This window comes from Archocentrus centrarchus, chromosome 6 (genome assembly GCF_007364275.1).
Source record: "Archocentrus centrarchus isolate MPI-CPG fArcCen1 chromosome 6, fArcCen1, whole genome shotgun sequence".
Taxonomy (NCBI): Eukaryota; Metazoa; Chordata; class Actinopteri; order Cichliformes; family Cichlidae; genus Archocentrus; species Archocentrus centrarchus.
Genome location: NC_044351.1, coordinates 31,706,196 through 31,727,066, shown reverse-complemented (window position 1 = coordinate 31,727,066; position 20,871 = coordinate 31,706,196). Strand labels below are relative to the sequence as shown.

At 42.3% G+C, this 20,871-nt stretch overlaps 1 protein-coding gene across 1 annotated transcript; it reads left to right on the top strand.

Moving 5' to 3' along the window:
* Window positions 1-244: 244 nt before the first annotated feature.
* On the top strand, window positions 245-19,877 carry aars1 (alanyl-tRNA synthetase 1). Its single transcript, XM_030731705.1, has 20 exons — window positions 245-333; window positions 2,869-3,024; window positions 3,177-3,365; window positions 3,572-3,717; window positions 5,884-6,075; window positions 11,592-11,736; window positions 11,821-11,966; window positions 12,150-12,258; window positions 12,446-12,596; window positions 13,345-13,469; window positions 14,075-14,219; window positions 14,301-14,479; window positions 15,256-15,369; window positions 15,634-15,840; window positions 15,944-16,128; window positions 18,109-18,217; window positions 18,651-18,764; window positions 18,841-19,047; window positions 19,484-19,597; window positions 19,685-19,877. Exons 2-20 carry the CDS (start codon window positions 2,881-2,883, stop codon window positions 19,862-19,864), a joined length of 2,901 nt encoding a protein of 966 aa, XP_030587565.1. The 5' UTR covers window positions 245-333; window positions 2,869-2,880; the 3' UTR covers window positions 19,865-19,877.
* The last annotated feature ends 994 nt before the right edge of the window (window positions 19,878-20,871 follow it).

Here is a 20,871-nt window from a genome sequence, read left to right as displayed (position 1 = left end):
AGTTTTGAAAAAAAAAAAGTCAAAATGCCTGTTTGGCTCGATTTAAAGCAAAAGCAGGAGGAAAGTGGGCTAGCTGAAATTATTTTTTATTATTTATAACCATAACAAAAATCTGAGCTGACACCGGTTCCGTTTTCAGTTGCATCAGCCAAAGCGGGGAGGTTTGTACCGCTTCCGTGGCGGGCTTGGTTAACATTGACAGCCGATTCGTCCAATAGGAATCCGGATTTAGTGACGTTTCAGAGGCTGCTGTAGGCGTGCCCGCTGATTGCGTTTGAGCAGCGTGGAGTGAAGGAGCAGTACCTGATTCATTCTGCGGAAACAGCGGCTTCTGTGAGTATTTTGTATTTGCTCAAGTGCAGCTGAAATAAGTTATTTTCCCTTGTACCGTTCAGCAGAGTAGGTTTTACAGTCGGACTTGTGTGCTGAACGCAGGGAGGTAGCTTGATTAACTGGCTAACCCATTAGCCTGCTAACGTCAGATCAAGCTAGTGCCTCTACTTACAGTTATAGTCAGCTGACAAGCTTACACTGCAGGCTGCCGGGTTTTAGCAGCAGTTTGAGGGGAAATGTGTTGTATTACATGACTGTCACTAAGTCATATGACTAATTTGTGTGGTTGTTTACAACCACAATTGTCGTGTCAGCATAAGAAAGGGGAATTAATCCTCTGGGACTTTATGTTAGACCAGATGCCGTAACTTTACAGGTTTTGTGTTGTGGAGACAGAACAGTTTTATTTACCACCTAGTCTGTGAAATGATTATAAATGTCCTCATTTTCTCCTGAAACTGCGCCATTATTTCATTTATTAAAATCACTGTACTTAAATGTGCAGCCCATGGCTCCGCTTTCTCTGGTTGCCACCTGAATGGTTGGTAGCCAGGATGGGGAGGTAGACGCCGTATCCTCAGAGAGCTGGAAATACCCACCGAGGTTCCCTTTGACTGTTACCGATGGGAATACAGCTCTGCTACCTTTTAATTATACGTGGCATCATATTTTTCAGTGATATGTGTGTTGCCCAGAAGTTAAAATAAATAACAAAAATATTTTCTCAATCAGATCAGTTTAAATCAGTTTTTAATTCTTACCAAAGATTTGAAATCAGACTGCACTACAGTTCAATATGTTTTTGTAATGGAGTGCTTTTATTTTTGCAGGCTAGTATCACAGTATCTCAGCTAGGGATGCAAAATTCCACGGTTCGGTTGCGGTACAAAAGCCACACTTTGGTGATTTTCAGTTCTGTTCATTTGCACGAAGTAGTTATTTCTGGATCAGATCATGATTTATGTGACCAAAACAATAACATTACTTAGATTCTCTTCATTCCTTGCAAACAATAAAAAAAAAAACCTTTCAATGAACATAAAAGCCACATTTGACTAGAAAAAGAAAAAAACATTTAGTAAGAAAAATAAAAAATGATCAATTGATTATTGTATACTACATAACACCTGAGAGGTCTGTTATTGTTTCACTACTAAAACTCAATGCAACACAACATTCCTCAGAAAATAAAGCTGAAGAAATTATCCTCCCCTAATGAGATTCATGAGAACAAAATTAATTAGTATCTACATATCACCTCAGAGGTATATCTACCTATGACCGTATCACCTCATGCTTAGCTATTCCCAGTATTGTCAGTTACTGATTTTCAGCAGATCAGACCTGCGATCCTCCCGTTTACAAACAGCTGACGAGTCAGCTAATCAACAACAACTGGTTATACGCTGACATTATGCCACCTAATGTTAGGTTCGAATGTCCTAAAAATCACACTTTTCCCTCATAAACAGTTTGATTACCATGGTGAACTGTTATATCTCAGCATTGTAGGCCCCCAGCTAAGCTCTCAGAGCAGAGAAGTGAAAAGTCAGTGCAGTTCAACAACTCTTTACTTATATATTACTCCAGAAATTACTCAGAACTGGACAGGACCAAAACAAGTGTGATAATGACTCTTCTGCAATTCTGTTATGGGTAGTTATAAATTGGTCTATAATTTTCCATTTCTTACTGAATAAAGACGGTATGCAGCTAATCATTACTGTCTCCTTTCTGTTGATTATGTAGTTACTTGGTGTGTAAAGCATTAAATTTTAAACGACTTACAAAATGATGTCTTTAAATATAAACAGATAACAGATCCTCACATATGGAAAGAGCATGCTCTGTAATTTCCTGATTTAAAAAAAAAAAATGTGTGTGATTATTATTTGATTAGCACACTTTTTTTTATCAGTTTAATTTCTTTCTATTGACAGAGCCCCCGAATTGCAAGTCACTTTTGTTTCCCATCTTATTTACTTCATGCTTCACATCAGTAGCTGTGGATGCCTCACCTGTCTCACTGGATTCCTGAGCTGCTGTTGTTTATGAGGCGAGCCTAACGCCAGTTAGCTGCAGGGACGCAACAATAGAAGTGCTCATTAACTTCCACACCCTACAAACACACTTGACTGTAGGCTTTGGGTGTGGAGCAGGAAAAAAACAAAACAAGTGTACAATTACTTGACTGGCAAATAATTTCATATCATTTTGATACTTTAGGGGCTAAGTAATTTACTTTCATTCATAATTGTGACAGAATATTTAAATGGCAGATTTCTATTTTACCTGGCATTTATTAAAGTTCTTTATCACATGAAAATTTTGCGCCTTAACGGGGTCTTATAGGCTGAGTAGAAAAGTTGCTGTTAATCAGAACAAATACTTGTTCACCTCATGCTGTCTGTGACCTGGAACACTTTAATTGGACAAGAAACTTAACTTAAAAATCGCTGGCCACATTGGAAAATGTCTGATTAAATGAGCTGCATTGCTAAAGTGCTCCTTTTCTTTGTGTGTATTTTTGTTCAGAGCTTCGTCAGAATGGACTCCTCCTTGAATGCAGCTCAAATTCGTGAGAAGTTCATTGACTTCTTCCGTCGCTATGAGCACCAGTATGTTCACTCTTCATCCACCATCCCCCTGGATGACCCCACGCTGCTTTTTGCCAATGCCGGCATGAACCAGGTACACACCACGTCTTTCCCAAAACTGCTTCCTTCAGCGTGGCGCTTCTTTATGTACCCACTGATTCACAACACTGCAGAAAGTATCAGATACAGCTAACCTTCACTAGAGCGCAACTCAAGAATTTTTCTTTTGTGCCTCATCCTCATTAGTTCAAGCCCATCTTCCTCAACACCATCGATCCGTCACATCCCATGGCCAGGCTGCATCGTGCTGCCAACACCCAAAAGTGTATCCGTGCAGGAGGCAAACACAATGACCTGGACGATGTGGGCAAAGATGTCTACCACCACACCTTCTTTGAGATGCTGGGCTCCTGGTCCTTTGGGGACTACTTTAAGGTATTATTTTACATTTTTGCAGCTGTGTCACTTTTTCTCTGCAAATATTTTATTTCCAAGTACTTTGTGACAAATACATAACTCTAGATTGTTAAGTGAGTTGTTTTGGGGGTTTTGTGTATTTTGTTTAATTCTGTGGCAGTTCCTTTATCATACACTTTAGTCTTGTTCTCATCTCCTGTGTCATGTCATTTTTTGCTCTGCAGGAACTGGCCTGTAAGATGGCTTTGGAGCTGCTGACTCAGGAGTTTGGTATTCCTTTAGACCGCCTCTATGTCACCTACTTTGGAGGTAATGAGGCTGCAGGCCTGGACCCCGACCTGGAGTGCAAACAGATCTGGATTGACTTGGGGTGAGTTTGCCTTGGGGGCATAGACTGTAATTAAAAATAGATGCACCTTCTGATGTGAAAAGTGAAACCAATGTGGAAGTGCGTTAAACCTGGTCAGTAGGACGTGGAGATTCTGTTGCAAAAAGACCTCATGTTCTGAAACCAGGCCTCAGTCCTAGGGCTGCAGCTATCGATTATTTTAGTTATCGAGTATTAATCAAGTAATCAGATAAGAAATACTTCTGTCTTATTAATGAGCATTAGTAAATATTCAAAAGAGACAAACACAGGCCTTTTAAAATGAACTGCTCAGTGCAGTTTTGAAAATGGAAACCCATAGTAGCAGTGGTGCAGTGGGTAGGTGTTTGCCTTGCAGCTGGAGGGTTGCCGGTTCGAGCCCCTGTCCCTGCGCTGCATTGTGTCCTTGGGCAAGACACTTATACCACATTGCCTAATGGTAGCGCCGGTCTCTGGCTGCATGACCGCAGATGCTCGTCTCTGGATGAGTGATCTGGAACCATCATTTCGTTGTGCGCACAATGACAATGAGTTGAATCTAACATCTAACAATGCTTTAACAGTTTAACTGCATGCAATGTCTTCCAAAATAACTAAACCCTTTCTTTGTGTTTACGTGCCATATTAAAATATTTGTTTTGGTTTGGTTTTTTTGTTGTTGTTGTTTTTGAAGAAAACATTTTCTTCAATGCAAAAATAAATGAGGTATACATATAACCTAAAATAAGGTATAAAATAAAATACCTGTCACTGCGTCTTCTTGGAAGCTTTTAGAGCTTTTAGCTTTTAGGAGGATGCAGAAAAAAAGAGTTCTGACAATATTGTATCTCCTTGAAGAGAGAGATTTGGTGTGTGTGTGTCTGTCTGTCTGAATGTTTAAGTGTGGCAGTAAACGAGTGTGTCTGTGAGGTTTGTCCTGCGCTTTGATGCAGCGTTTCCTGCTGCAGAAAACAGACATGATGATGGTTTAGATTAATTAATTAATTGATATTTATATTAATCTAAATCTGCAAAATATTACTAAAGCTTTGAAATTAATATGGTCTCATACTCCTCGTGTCCCCCCTTTGGACCCACCCTGCTTGCTGCAGGTATCACTGTGATATAAAGCAGGGCGGCTGCCTGATTTAAACATCGTGTCAGACTAAGTTAACAGTTCTTCTGCATACATACACTTTTATTTTAGCCTCTGCAGCTTTACTGTTGATTTTTGCTGTGTAAAAGCAGCTACAAAGTTCACGATGGAGCTTGCTGAACAGGTGGTTTGATTAAGGACTCTGCCAGCTTTTCCCCAGCAAAGCTTAATGATGATTACCGTAACAAGCGCTGCTGTTTTGGATGCTAGAAAAACATTTGCTTTCTCTCCACCTGAGCTCACCGGCTCGTTAACGGCTTTTCGCTGTTTGTGTGTAGACAGACTCTAAGTTAAATGATGACAGCGTTGTCGCTGCTGCTGTTGTGTTATCAGTTGTTTTGTTGAGAAAAGTGGGGGCTGCTTGGTCTTAATGTTGCAATACTTTTATTCACAGGCGTGCACCTGGATATGTTTCTATTGCAGGTCTATTTTTAGTGGGTGAAAATATCAGTTTTATTTATATGGTGCCAACAACAAACCGTCTCCTCAAGGCTTACATGGTGAGCTCTACAGAGTCGTGCATTAAACGAAGCATCAAAGCAAAAAATTTGCATTGAGAGTTTTTTTTTTTTTTGTTATTCGATTTACTCAGTGAATCGCTGCAGCCTCGCTCGGTTCAATGACCTCAATACACACTTTCTGATGAGTTTATCGTCTGATGTTTATTTTATACATGATGAGCCCCGTTCTATGTGAGATTCACCCCTTATCACTTTGTCACATCTGCAAATAACACTACTTTTTTTTTTTTTTAAATAAAGTATTAAAAGTATTATTATAATTACAGTGGTTTCCCTTTGGAGAGATTCCAAAACCTCTTTAGAGGACACCAAATTCATTTTATTTTGAATGCACTAAAAACATTCACATTGATGTATGTGTTTAAATTCATGACTGAAGTACAGAAAAGGAACCCACCAACAAAATATTTTGCTTATTTTTAGTTCATTTGTTTTGCTCATAGAGGATGGACACTCATTCTCGTTGAGGGAGTGGATTCAGATCCTCTCTTTCTCTTCCTGTGTTTGCTTTAGTGTGGAAGAGGCTCGCATCCTGCCGGGCAGTATGAAGGATAACTTCTGGGAGATGGGAGACACCGGGCCCTGCGGCCCCTGCAGTGAGATCCACTACGATCGTATCGGAGGGAGAGACGCCTCTCACCTGGTGAACATGGATGATCCCAACGTGCTGGAGATCTGGAACCTGGTGTTCATCCAGTTCAACAGGTAGCACACTCACACACACAGAGACACTGATCGTACTATGTAAAATGATCTTAAAGGGGACCTCATGAATCTGTCAGTACACCCACGAAGGCCCGGAGCTTCATGCATCAAATTCATGCAGTTATTCACACGCTGCCACGTGCTGCACTAAAACATAATTTGTTGTGTTGCCTTGTGGGATAAATGTAAAATCTTTCTGGTTCAATGCATTTGTTTACACCTTGCGGTGTTTTGAAAATGACTCCCAGGATTAGCGCTGTCAAGGCTGCTGGGCTACACTAATCCGTAGTGTCGCTTTGTCCTGAGTTCCAGCAGAGCTTGGGTTTGCTTTCACATCCACAGTTGTGCTCATTTGGTCTGAGCCAAAGAAAAAATGTGATATGTTTTTGTTTAGGTACCTTCAGTACCGAGCCTTTTGAACTTGCATGCTACATCAATCCAGTGGTGAATTTAGATTCTGATGCCTGACAGCAAGCCATGCAGCGATTTAATACCTGTTATGTGTTTGTCTTCTATTAAAGCTCGTGAAACAGTAAGACCACGAGTATTACATGTGTTTAAAAATATTGATAACCAGGGGTAAGGTATAAATAACTGCCTTTCATGTTCATTGTATTCCAGGGTTCGTACGGGTGCTGGAAATCCTTGAGAATGCTTGAATTTTAATATTGTCATTTCAAGGTTTGAAAAGTGCTTGAATTGTGGATATAGTGCTTGAAAGTGCTTGAAATTGTAACCGCTTTTTTTTTGTAAATACAAATATAACTATCTGGTTGAACAGTTCGCTTATGAAACGGAGAAATAAAATGAGTCGTAAAGTCTAAAATGAAAATTTCTCCGCATGGGTCTGGCCTGCCCGTCTGCATGTGATCTGTCAGTCTGTTTGTGACCACGCCCCTCCCCCGAAGACCGAGAGTGGCCGTTTTAATGAGTGTTTGCTGGAAAACTGCAAATTCCAATTATGGATCAGACGAATATGGAATACTTTTAAGTCAAAAGTTACGCGCGAGAAAAAAACAAACATAATCCCCGCAAATAATGTCATTCCTCGCGAGTAAATTCAACAGCGTGGAACTCAGCGCATCCACGGAGGCGCTCTTGTTCACTTGTACACCACTGCGCCATTGCGTGGTCAGCAGCGATGTGGCCTCCGATCTGGCGGATCAATTCAAAGGCTTCATTGAATTTTCTAAAATAGGCCATCATCGATTCACAGAAAGACTCAATAACAATATTAGACAGGAATAAGCTGTGAGTGCGGCGCAGCAGGTGTGGAAAGCAGCCAAAACCGCCGAAGATAAATTCAACAAGGAAGCGGAAGTATTGTTCCAAAAAGCTGAATCAAAAATGTAAGCCGTACGCAGTAAACCGCAGAAAACCATGATGGATTTTATTCAGAAGGTATGTACATTAATTCTATATGTTCCTGGCGTGTTGTCATCTATGCTTATATTTGTACGCAATCTGGTGATTGGCGGCTGGCACTGCTGCCAAGTTTTGTGTAAGAAAACTCGCTGTCGGCAGTCTTAAAACTCGCCAAAGGACGAATCGAGGACCAGGGGTGGGGTGGGGTGTCCCCCTCGGTGCCGAAGAGAGGTCCGGGCGATGCCACAGTGTAGGAAGGGCCGCAGTATTGCTGTATGTACACAAAACACGGCGACAACGGAATTTTCATGTTTCCGGTGCTGTGCCAAAAAGTGATTTCCGATTTTATTTTTTATTTTTTTACTGTATTATCTTTGCTTATATCGGTAAATAGACTGTGGCGCACAGGATTTATGAAGGGCTTCTATATAAAATGAAGAAATTACTTGTTTTGCAAATATATTTATGACTGCATTACTGTATCAGCATTATAATCAGTCCAGTCGTTTTTGGCTACCCTTTATAGAACTGTAATGTTTTATTTGTTTCAATTTCTGCAGCCCTCTTGGCAGATCTCTCAGGAAAAAAGACATTTTTAATGTCAATGATAATTTTTACCTTCATTAATAAAGAATATATGAAAGGCACTTTGCCAAGAAGTGATTGCAGCTTCTACCTGTGACAGGCGTGTTGTTTCTCGCTCAGAATGACATAATATCATTCACGAGAGATATGTTTGACACATGTTTCACAGATTTTAGGCCAAAAATGAATCTACAGCCATTTAAATACAACCAATACTTTTTTGGGGGGGAAATACTGGAAATCATTTTTTTGGAACAACACAGCATATCTCTAAAACTCTTCAAAAGTCCCCGATGACACCGGGAAAAGTCACTAAATTTGATGCTGGTCACTTTTTGGACAAAAAAAAAAAGTCACTAGGGGGGGGTCTGAAAAGTCCAAGTGACAAAGTAACTAAGTTGGCAACACTATCTGCTGGTGTTGCCAAAAATTGCAGCTTCTACCATGTGACAGGAATGTTATTTATGACTCAAAATGAGTTGACATCATTCATGAGAGATAATATTCGAGATATGCTTGACAGACCATACGTCAGCAAGTAATTTACAACTATATAAATACCAGCAGTCATTTTTTTTCAAAATACTGGAAATAATTTTTTGGCACAAGACCGGCTATTCAGATGATACAGTGGTATGCAAATGTTTGGCCACCCCTGATAATTGTCATGATTTTCCTTTATAAATCATTGTTTTTTCTGATCATCAGTTTCAGTTAAATCTTTCATACAGCAGATGAACACAGTGATATTTGAGAAGTGAAATAAAGTTTATAGGATTTACAGAAAGTCTGCAATAATTATTTAAACAAAATTAGGCAGGTGCATAATTTTGGGCACCCCAACATAAAAATTTCATCAATATTTAGTAGATCCTCCTTTTGCAGAAATAACAGCCTCTAAACTCTTCCTATAGCTTCCAATGAGAGTCTGGATTCTGGTTGAAGGTATTTTGGACCGTTCTTCTTTCCAAAACATCTCCAGTTCAGTCAGGTTTGATGGTTTCTGAACATGGACAGTCCGCTTTAAATCCCACCACAGATTTTCAATAATATTCAGGTCTGGGACTGAGATGGCCGTTCCAGAACGTTGTACTTGTTCCTCTGCATGAACGCCTCAGTAGATGCTGAGCAGTGTTTGGGGTCGTTGTCTTGTTGAACTATCCAGCCCCGGCACAACTTCAGCTTTGTCACTGATTCTTGAACATTGTTCTCAAGAATCTACTGATATTGACTGGAATCCATGTGACCCTCAACTTTAACAAGATTCCCAGTACCTGCACTGGCCCCACAGCCCCACAGCATGATGGAACCACCACCAAATGTTACTGTGGGTACCAAGTGTTTGTCTTGGAGTGCTGTGTTCTTTTTCCTCCATGCATACCGCCCCTTGTTATGTCCAAATAACTCAGCTTTAGTTTCATCAGTCCACGGCACCTTATTCCAAAATGAAGCTGGCTTGTCCAAATGTGCTTTAGTGACTCTGTTTGTGGCGTGTGCACACACAGACTTCTTCTGCATTAGTCTCCCATACAGCCTCTCCTTGTGCAAAGTGCGGTGAATAGTTGAACGATGCACAGTGACACCATCTGCAGCAAGATGATGTTGTAGGTCTCTGGAGCTGCTCTGTGGGTTGACTATGACTGTTCTCACCATCCTTCACCTCTGCCTATCTGAGATTTTTCTTGGCCTGCCACTTTGGGCCTTAACTAGAACTGTGACTGTGGTCTTCCATTTCCTCACTATGTTCCTCACAGTGGAAACTGACTGCTGAAATCTCTGAGAGAGCTTTTTGGATCCTTCCCCTAAACCATGTACATTTTGCGTACATGCAGTGCAATACAATGTTTTAATGGATAGGCAAGAGTATATTTAATACCAAGATATCCAGAATTTTTTAACACCGAGATGTGTTTTTAATACTTCCTATTACATTAAAATACCACCAAACCAGGAGAAATTAAATGTCATGAAAAAATATCAACATTTTCTTTGTACACTTTTGGGGAGGGGGGAGGGGGTCTGAAAAAGAGTACTCTTTGTAAACTTTGGAAAATGTTGATAATTGTGAATGACTCCTTAATGTGCTGGAAAATCTTGAAAATGGACCTTGGAAGTGCTTAAAAGGTGCTTGAATTTGATCCTGGAAAAGGTGTACGAACCCTGTATTCACATGTGCATGTGGCGTGCAGGCATTAACATTCAGTAATTAGCAAAAAGACGCCACTTTCTGTATTTTTTATATTATTTCCCACCATATTTGAACCAAACCACTGATTAACAGCAGTTATCATCAGAACATCCAAACAGCCACGTGCTCGACCCATGTGACCAGTTCAGTAGGTGACATAAAGAAACTGGAGTGATGTCACGCTTTGTTATATTTGAGCAGCGCACTCAATTATGAAGCTAAAGAAAGAACGTGGATGTTGGAATCTGGACACGCCTGTTTTGGACGAAATGCTCTAGCTAATGAGTTTAGAAACTGCAAAGTAGAACTACTAACTAAGCAGAACAGTAGTTGCATATAGTGCTTAATAAATTTATTATGCCACCACCCAGTTTAAGTTTTATGCTGCAGCTGCCCTACTTAAATCATTTTTATGCTTCTGTAATGGTTAATCCACCAGTATGCACAAGCTCTTTATCAAAATTATATCTTTAATGTTAAAATATAATTAATGTTGTAAGATGCCAGGTTACAGTTATTTACTTGCATTCCTGAACAGATAAAATTAGTTGAAGTGCTTGATTAATTTCTGAGTTTTCAGTGAAGTCCAGTGTGTTGGTTCAGATTTGGGTGTAAAAACATGAGTTCAGTTTGAAGTTTCTCACTCCTCTACAAAGTCACTGAAAAGGAAAGAATCTGCGTTAAAGCACTTTGTGATGCTGGATGGTTTTTGAGACAGAGGGCAAGACATAAAGTGTTCTCACAGTACGGTCAGATATGCTGAGACCGGTGCTCCTAAAATGAGCCAAGGAAGAGGCTGAAAATGAAAGCTGACTGAAGCGGATGTCAGCCACCTCAAGATTTTAAATAATAGAAACAGAAAGAAGACCAGTGCTGATCTTCAGGCAGGGATAAATGCTTCTAGATCAGAGCCTGAGAAGGTCTCCAGAATGATCATAAGCAGATGACTGCAAGACGGTGCTCTGGATGCACGCGTCCAAGTTTGAGCTCTTCGGTCAGCATTGTTGTATTGATGTCTGCAGAAAAGCTGTGGTTGCACCCACAGTTAAACACGGTGGAGATTCCACTATGGTATGGGGTTGCATGTCTGAAAACGATGTGGACAAATTAGAGAAAATCGACAGTATCATGAATAAAAAGGTCTACCACAATCTTGGTTCATCATGAAATCCCTTCTGAGCTGCAGCTGATTGGTCATGAGCTCACATACCAACAAGACCATGATCCCAAACATGCTTCAAAGCTGTGCAGAGACAATCTGACCAAGAAAAAGGAAAAAAAAATCTGGAGTACTGGAACTGACAGACTTGAATCCTACTGAATCCTTTTACTGATCAGTGAATCAGTGTTTTTAAACTGTTGTTTCCACCCCACTCAGAGAGTCAGAGACTGAGCTGAAGCCGCTGCCTAAGAAGAGCATTGACACAGGGATGGGTTTGGAGCGCCTTGTGTCTGTACTACAGAACAAGATGTCCAACTATGACACTGACCTCTTCATCCCGTACTTTGAAGCCATTCAGAAGGTACAGAAATATCAGAGATCAGAACGTCGGCATTTATGGCTGTGGAGCCCATTTATCTAACCTTCAGAATATGACCTGTTTCAGGGTACGGGTGCTCGGCCTTACACGGGGAAAGTAGGTGCTGAGGACACTGATGGTATCGACATGGCTTACCGTGTGCTCGCTGACCACGCCCGCACCATCACCATTGCCTTATCAGATGGTGGCCGGCCTGACAACACGGGAAGAGGGTAAGACATGGATAATTCAGGGCAGTAAAGCCTGCATTTCAAGCACTGTGGTGGTGTACAGAGGAGAAATGATAAAAACTTTCATTGTTCAAATATTTAACAGTAACTGGGGGTTACAGGGTAATCTAGTAGTGAAAAAAGTAAATGTGAATAAAAGGTTCTTGTTGTTTCCACCATGTTTAGCTATGTGTTGAGGAGGATCCTGCGGCGTGCAGTCAGATATTCTCACGAGAAGCTGGGTGCTCAGAGAGGCTTCTTCGCCTCCCTGGTGGATGTAGTGGTCAAATCCCTGGTGAGATTTTCTTTCCTGTGCAGTTGCGCGTGGGCATTACGCACATTATACGTAGCATTTGTTCATACTGAACCACAAACTGCTTTAAATGATGATATTTCTCTTTCTTTTGCTGCCGTCCTCCTTTTCCTTCCCTTCCTCCTCTCCATCCATCTCCAATCTCTCTACCTTTACTCACGTTCTCCAGGGTGAAGCTTTCCCGGAGTTGAAGAAAGACCCAGAAATGGTGAAAGACATTATTAATGAGGAGGAGGAGCAGTTCCTCAAAACTCTCAGCAGAGGGCGCCGCATCCTGGACAGGAAGATTATGAGTCTGGGTGACAGCAAGACGATCCCAGGTGAGACGCTTTAGAACTCAGAACTTTTTGTGCCCTTTGTTGTTGATTTTTGTGAAGTGTGTGCAGTTTGTAATGTGTGTAAGTTTCTGTTTTTAAGAAGTTCACTGCACTGTTCCTGTTACATCCTCCCTCAATTATCCCCTTTCTCCACCTTTCATCTGTCTTCACCACCCACGTTCCTCTTTTCTTGGCTCTTTCCTCTGTCGTTCCTTCCCTCCTTCAGTTGCTTTGTTTTTCCGCTTTTAATCCCATCAGAATCTGTTGGCGTTATGGATCGGTCCCTTCCTTCATCTTTTTTGTCTGACTGTCATGCTCAGTGCCTCAAAGCTTTCTAGATTGGTACAAAAATACTCACTAAAGGGGGGGGTTACAGTTTAACAAGCTCAAATTTCATTGATTGGTGTTTTACACCATAAATTCATATGGTGTAAAAACTGATGTACATTTGCTTATAAACTTAACCCTCCAGGCTTGTTGGTGCACAATGGATTTTTTTATAGTTGTATACCCCAGGCAAACTAATACTTCTTCATTGTACCAAAGTATGTCCGAATCATTAGTGCACTCAGCTAAAATAAGGTGCTTCAAAGCAGTGTCCTTGTGCCTTTCATCTTTTACTTATACAAACAGCTCCTGCAATGTTGTGCATCAGTATTTTTTTTTTTATTGTCTTCCTCAAGGACACAAGTATTTGAGCAGTGTTGCTTCAGACAGTCTCCCTCTCTCTTCTCTCTGTCTGTGCGCACAGGCGACACAGCTTGGCTACTGTATGACACATATGGTTTCCCTCTGGATCTCACCTCCCTTATCGCTGAGGAGAAAGGCATGCAAGTTGACCTGGCTGGCTTCGAGGAGGAGAAGAAGGCGGCACAGGTAAGGAGATGATTGCTTGAAGTTGGCCTTGACTGTCCTGTTAGCGAGACTCCACTGAACAGTGGTTTGTGCGTCCACTCCTGTGGGTGCACCGTTTTGCCTTGTCAGCATTCTGCAGTATTGCACTGTAAGTCAGAATCAGGAGTCATGCACCTGCTGTTTAAATAAGCCCACGTTTACTTTACAGACCCGCGTGAATCCCTTGTTGTTTGATTAAGCCAAAAGATTGATTTCTTTTCTGCAGCCTGCAGATTTCTGTCGAGCTCGTACTGACGCTGCAGTTCTGCTTGTTGCCTGTTGGGGGAGTTTGACACAGTATACGTTCACTATACACTTCCCCATTAGCTCTCATATAGTTACCAGTTTATTAGACACATTTGTGATACGTTTTATGTTTCTGGGAATTAATTAAATGAATTATTCACAATCTTACATAGACATTATTTAACAAATGTAATGTGTAACCTTTACTGCATGATGATGCTAGGCAAATTGTGATTGTCTTTTGCTGTCAATCATCTGTAAATGTGTCAGTTTTTAATTCATGTTTCTTGACCTTTGTGGGTTATGACTGAAGACAAGTCTATTTGTGTTTGTGTGTGTAGTTAAAGTCCCAGGGTAAGGGCGCAGGGGACGAGGACCACATCATGTTGGACATCTATGCCATCGAAGAGCTGAGAAACAAGCAGATACCCGCCACAGATGACTCTCCCAAATACAATTACACCTCAGATGAAAATGGCAACTACGGTAAGTGATGCATAGAAGAGCACCATATAAGTACCAGTCCATTTACCATTAAAATAACCTGTATCCTATTAATGCACCAAGAGTTCCAGCAGGCCTCAGCTACAGTGCTTGCCCTGCGTCGCGACCGCGCCTTCTGCGACGAGGTGACCACGGGTCAGGAGTGCGGCGTGCTGCTGGACCAGACGTCCTTCTACGCAGAGCAGGGCGGACAGACGTTCGATGAGGGCTACATGCTCAGAGAGGACGACAGCTCAGAGGATGTGAGTGTATTAAAAATAAAGAGAAAACAGCACGTAGGTTCATGTGCATTTGTAATGAGCTCTGTTAATTCTGTTTGTGCTGTAAAAAGAGGTCTGATGGTTTCACTTTGTTAGGCTAATTGTCACAGTTGGAGTTTGTTTTTTCCCTCCCAAACACGCTGCAGGTACAGAGAGAACTCAAGCGTTACCTTTCGCTGACTTTTAACCGGCCAGATGACAATTGCACAGCCTGGCTTCAAAGCTAACACATTTGTTCAAATAGCACTTCTTGATCTGATAGCTGGTGGAAATCATGGCCGTGAGCAAACAGCCCGTCTGCTCGGCAACAAAGCCTGCCAAATGAATTATCATAGTACTGATAGAAGAACGGACAAAAGATAATAAATTGTTCTTGTCTCTGGTCCATGACTGAGAACTTGAATGGCAGGAAAACATTCATATCAGAGTTTTAGCAGAACATCTGTGGGGGTGGGTGGGGTGGTGGTGGCGGTGGGGTGGGGTGGGGGGGGGATCCATTCAAATACCAGCACTTTGTTTCTTTTGTGTGTCTTTATATTTTCTTCTAGTAATTCTCATATTTGCTGAGATTGTAAGAACCTGCAGAAAGAGCTGTGACATATTGTGTCTCCATGTTCTCCAATATATTTAATATATTCAGGTGCTGAAATGAAAAAAATACACACAAACCATTAGACGGCTTTCAGCCAGGAGGTTTTTTTTGTCTATGAAATCTTTGTTTAATTGTGCTCTTCTTCTTCTTCTTCTTCTCTTTGCAGCGCATGGAGTTCACGGTGAAGAACACGCAGGTTCGAGGAGGTTACGTTCTCCATGTGGGAACCGTCTATGGCACGCTGAAAGTTGGCGATCGTGTGACCTTACAAGTAGACGAGGTGAGATGGACTTTTAAAGCAGGTTTTTATCCTAGAATCTGAGGCGCTACAGAGCAGAATTTAAACCACGATATTTCAGTAACTCCAAGCCAGATAAGGAAAAGATACACTACCTACGCTGAATTTGATTCATAGTACAGGCATCTGGTTGATGCTCATATGTGACTTCTTTGTGTACTGTCAGACTCTCTTTCTAAGCTCTGTCTCTCTTAAAGCCTCCGGATGAAATTCTGACAAAAATATTTGTCTACACACTCTTTCCAGGCTCGACGTAGACCCATCATGAGCAACCATACCGCCACACACATCTTAAACTTTGCCCTGCGTGGGGTGCTGGGGGAGGCAGACCAGAGGGGCTCCCTGGTCGCCCCCGATCGCCTGCGCTTTGACTTCACTGCTAAAGGTGCCCTCAGCACAAGTGAGATTCGCCAGACTGAGGAGATCGCTTGTACTTTGATACAAGATGCTAAGGTGAGTGACTGGAATATAAGTGAAATCCTTCATAAAGAGAGAAAAAAAAAGTTGCTGCTTAAATACTTTTATTTAATAATAATATTGAATTTTAATTATCCAGCCCGTGTATGCGATGGAAGCTCCCCTCGCAGAAGCCAAGGCGATCCAGGGTCTGCGCGCCGTGTTCGATGAGACGTACCCCGACCCGGTCCGAGTCGTTTCTATTGGCATTCCTGTTCCGGATCTGCTGGCCGACCCCAACAGTGCTGCCGGTTCCCTCACCTCCATCGAGTTTTGCGGTGGAACGTGAGTACGACACCCGTTTTCGATTTTCATGGGTTTCTGCTCACTTGTGAGGGAGAATGCAAACCAGCCGTTGGCTGCTGGTGGGTCTCTCTGAACTGGTCTGTAACTGGAAAAGATTTAGTTTGCGTTGCATTTTTTTGCCAGGTGACTGCTGCGTGTGCACAAAGCACATTGATTTAAAGAATGAATGAATGTTATTATTTTATTAACACCGGTGGTATAGACAGTGATTCTGCTCAGGGAGACTCCCATAGTGACACACAAACGGTTTTCCGTGTGGAAAAGACCCAAACAGGGTTTACATCAGTGTACAAAAGCTCCACTGACACGAGTTTGGTGTTACTGATTTGTAGTGCACAGTGATGATGTCATAATTAGGGCAGCACTGATTAAATTAAATGATGAGCTTGGACTAAGCAGAAACTTGGAAGTCGGTGTGGAAGTGCCAAAAACTGCAGTTCCTAAAACGGCCACTTGAGACTGGCTTCAAAAATGAGTTAACCCCCACAGACTTCCATATTAAAATGCTCAATTTCAGCCATAAAAGCTTGTTTGGCTCACTTAAGCTAATTTCCCCCTTCACAACAAATGTACAGGGAGTGGATTTTTTTTTTTATTTATAACTCAATCATTTCACTTATAAGTCTTGATTTAGGGGTAACTGCCAACACAGGCATCTGGCTTCAGTCTCTAATTCACCTCAGTGAACTGACTCTACTCTGTGTTTAACTGTATCTGCTCATTGCCCACATGCAGTTGATGAAAGCAGCAGAAAAACTTAGCACCCCACCCTCAAATAGGGTCACTTCTGGCTCCAAAAAAGAGAGAGAGAAAAAAAAGGTGGGGCCCAAAACATTAATGTTTACACATCAAAATGCAGAGTCTAGAAACCAGGGGGTGATAACATAGTAGCTATGGTCATTTTTCTATATGCAGTCTATGGTTTCAACACTTTCTATCCCTAATTATGTTATTGATGGGTTTCCTGTCTGCAGTTTAAAACAGTTGCAGCCATTCCCTGTGAATAATGAGCTCTCAATAGTCAGTTTCTCAAACAGAGAAACTGCCTAAAAACCTCAAACCAGTCTTTCTCAGCTTCACTCCTTTTGCTTGGAGAGCTGTCTCATTCATTATCATGTTGTGATAATGAATGGTGATGGTTTCTATTGGTTTAAGAGTGCATTTCACAGATGTTAGTGATGTTTGGGAAACTGCAAAGGGGGGGGGGGTGAGCAGAACGACAAGATGTGGCAGGATGAAAAATCGAAGCAGGCTAACATTTTTCTTAATTTGATATGCTGCGTCGATTTAAGTGTTTGCCTTTCCATTACTTGTGTGCGCCATGAGTGGAATCAAGTGTGCAGCATGAACACATATAATGTACAAAAGTCCAGATATGCGTGTTTGCATTGAGCCGATAGTTTTCAGACCAGCCCAGCGGTGGTGTGTAAAGTGGAAACCGTTAATTGGATTTGTGCATCTTTATGGGAAGACGACCGTGTCCGCGCGCAGACAGCGGCCTGGAACATTTTGTCAAGCTCAATCCGCTGATTAGACTTGCTCCACTGACTCGTACAGCGTCTGCTCCTGGCTGTAAAATTCACCTGAAAGCCCAGACAGTGTTCTTCACGCCGTTCTGTGCTGCAGGAGCCAATATTCCAAGCTATATTTGATGCAAGGGTTGGTTCAGATTTTAAGCACATTTGCATTAAGCTGTTTTTATTTATCTATTTTTTAATTGCACGTCGCTCCATCTCGAGCTGCTTCAGGTTTTAGTAAACTGTTGGTGTGCTTCTTGATGCCGTCTTTGATGTTGTTTTAATCTGCAGCCACTTCAAAGAGCCGCTCATTCCTGCTGCTGTTTTTTTTGGTAACGTTTCCTCTCCCTCTGCTCCTCGTCCTCTGCTCCCGCTCGCCCCTCTCCTCCTCCTTCTCATCTGCCTCCCGAAGTTGTGTAATGTTGTTTTCTGTTATCTGCAGCCATCTGCAGAACTCGGGTCACGCCGCACCGTTTGTCATCGTCTCAGAGGAGGCCATCGCTAAGGGCATCCGCCGCATCGTTGCTGTGACGGGAACAGAGGCCCAGAAGGTCAGGACGCGCACACTCGCGCACAAACAGCTTACACTTACTGATGCACTTGCTCAGAGCATTACACGCATGTGCTCACTTCCACCCCCACACACAGAGAAGAGGTTAGACAACATTTTAAAGACGGTGGCGCCTTGACGGTCAAATGCTCAGAGTGGTAACTGAAAACACAGATGATTAAAGGAAATGTGTCCCAGACAGAGCGACAACAACTGTGATGAAACTTTAGTGGATGCTGAGGTGAATTGAGCATTTCCACCCCTCTCTCTCCAGGCCCACAGGACAAATTCATCTTTACTATTTTTAGGCAATAATTAGTCTTTCATCTTTTCCACCATTTGTTTTCATTTTTCTTCTTCCTCCTCCTGTCTCCTTTGCCCTTTTTGATCTTTGTCCCTGCCTCGCTGCTCACTCTCTGTCTCACATCCATCAGGCCCAAAGGAAAGCCGATGCCCTGCGCCAGTCTCTGGCTGCACTCGGAGACAAGGTGAAGCAACAGACAAGCCCGAACAAGGACATACAGAAAGAGATCGCTGACATGACTGAGGTAAATGGCATTTTTGGTTTAGAGAAAGGTTCTGAGGCACATAACACCGTGCTGTGGTAACATCTCTCCTCTGCAGTCGATAGGCACCGCAGTGATCTCTCAGTGGCAGAAGGACGAGATGAGGGAAACCCTGAAGGGCCTGAAGAAGACTATGGACGACCTGGACCGCAACTACAAGGCTGACATCCAAAAGAGGGTCCTGGACAAGACGAAGGAGGTGATCGAAAGCAACCCGAACCAACCGCTGCTCATCATGGAGATGGAGACCGGAGCCTCAGCAAAGGTCAGAGTCGAGACAAAAAATTTGAGGTGAAGTCTGAAAATGAATAACAGAATTCATATGAACTTTTTTTTTACATATTATTCCAAAAGTGAACCATGTTCTTGTTGAAGAAGACTGTATAAAGAGAGCACAAATTCATAATCCAATCCCCAAGACTTCATCAGCATCCTGTACAGAAATAAATTAGGAGTGCAATCAGTATTAAAATTCACTTTATCTCTGCACATTTTTCTCAGGCACTCTCTTAGCTTATCTCGCTGTGTTATTGCCACAGGACTAAACCAGCTCTGTGGCCCATTAGTTGTGACCTTGAGACATCAATAGTGCTGATTAGATGTATTTTTTTTTTTTTTTTTTAATTCTTCCTCCCTCTTCTTTTTTCTTTCCCATTCCTTTTTTTCTCCTTACATCCCTCTTTCCCTCCCGTCTCTCTCAGGCTCTGAATGAGTCACTGAAGCTGCTCAAGTCACAGTCCCCTCAGACAGCCGCCATGCTCTTCACTGTAGACCCCGACGCCTGCAAGATCACCTGTTTGTGTCAAGTCCCACAGGTATCATTCAGTGACATGTGCTGGAAGTCCAACTCTGAGCATTTTCCACAGATTTAACAACTGTCCTTCTGCCCTTCCTCTCTGCAGGACGTGGCCAACCGTGGCCTGAAGGCCAGCGAGTGGGTTCAGGAGCTGTGCCCCCTGCTGGATGGCAAAGGAGGCGGTAAAGACATGTCTGCACAGGCCACGGGCAGGAACACACAGTGCATGCAGGAGGCGCTCCAGATGGCCAACGAGTTTGCACGGCTCAAACTGGGAGAGAACTAAGAGGGAAGGATTGGGGGGGGGGGGGGGGGGGGGGGTGTCTTTGTGAGAGGTGAGGTTACAAACATATCGGGGAGTGAAGTGGAAATTAGTCTGAAATCTTCAAACATCCTGCCTTCATTTCTCCTTTCCCACTCTAGATTAGAAAGAAACCTACCAAAACTCAACCACTGACACTCAGCCAGCAATAAATGAGCCGCTCTTCTTTACTGGGCCTGTTCTTTCTGCCTTGCCCTGTTAAAATTCATCTCTCTGGGAATAACTTGAATGCATAATGATCCTCTCATGCTTTCATAACTGAAGGAGGATGGCAGATGATTTCTACTTTATTGTGCCCACTTCATTTTTGGCATACTTGCATGTAAAGGGAAAGAAAAGGGACGTACATTTGATGTAGCCTCCCACGAGTACTGTGCAGCTCAGACAAAGTGACAAAAACTTTCCACCTTAGAGCACGACGTGGGCTCTTCACACACCACCACCATCCGGCCTCTGTGTTTAGTTTGGTCTCACTGTAGTCCTGTTCGTTTGGAAAGCCTTTGAGGCACTGTGTCCTCCTTTTGGCTTCCTGTTCCACTCGGGCTCAGAAAGAACAGTAAAGTCGACCCAGCTCTCTAATGACTTGGATACAGTATGTGTAATGTTTATGTCCTTGATTGGCTGAAGGCTTTTTGGCTCCGTCCGCATGAGCGAAAGCCTGCATGTTCTCCTGTGGTTAGCTGGACCTGAGTTGTGCAGTACATGCAGTAGTTGTATTATAGTCTTCAAATAACGAGCCATTTTCTGACTTGTGTAATAAGACAGTGGGTTTAATTTAGTAAGTTAATAATTCACTAACAATATAAAATAATCATGAACATGTCTAATAAGAAATCTGTGATTTCATGCTGCTGACATTTAATATTAATTAAATGCAGAAGGTTTTGTCATTGTATCTGCTTCCTGTCACTGAAATGCCACATTGGGGATGGAATAAATACTAGTAAATGCCATATGTCTGTCTCGTTCGT

Coding starts and splice junctions, on each gene's coding strand:
- aars1 (XM_030731705.1), top strand. CDS start 2,881: ATGGACTCCTCCTTGAATGCAGCTCAAATTCGTGAGAAGTTCATTGAC. Junction 3,366..3,571: donor CCTTTGGGGACTACTTTAAG/GTATTATTTTAC, acceptor TTTGCTCTGCAG/GAACTGGCCTGTAAGATGGC. Junction 18,765..18,840: donor AGATCGCTGACATGACTGAG/GTAAATGGCATT, acceptor TCTCCTCTGCAG/TCGATAGGCACCGCAGTGAT.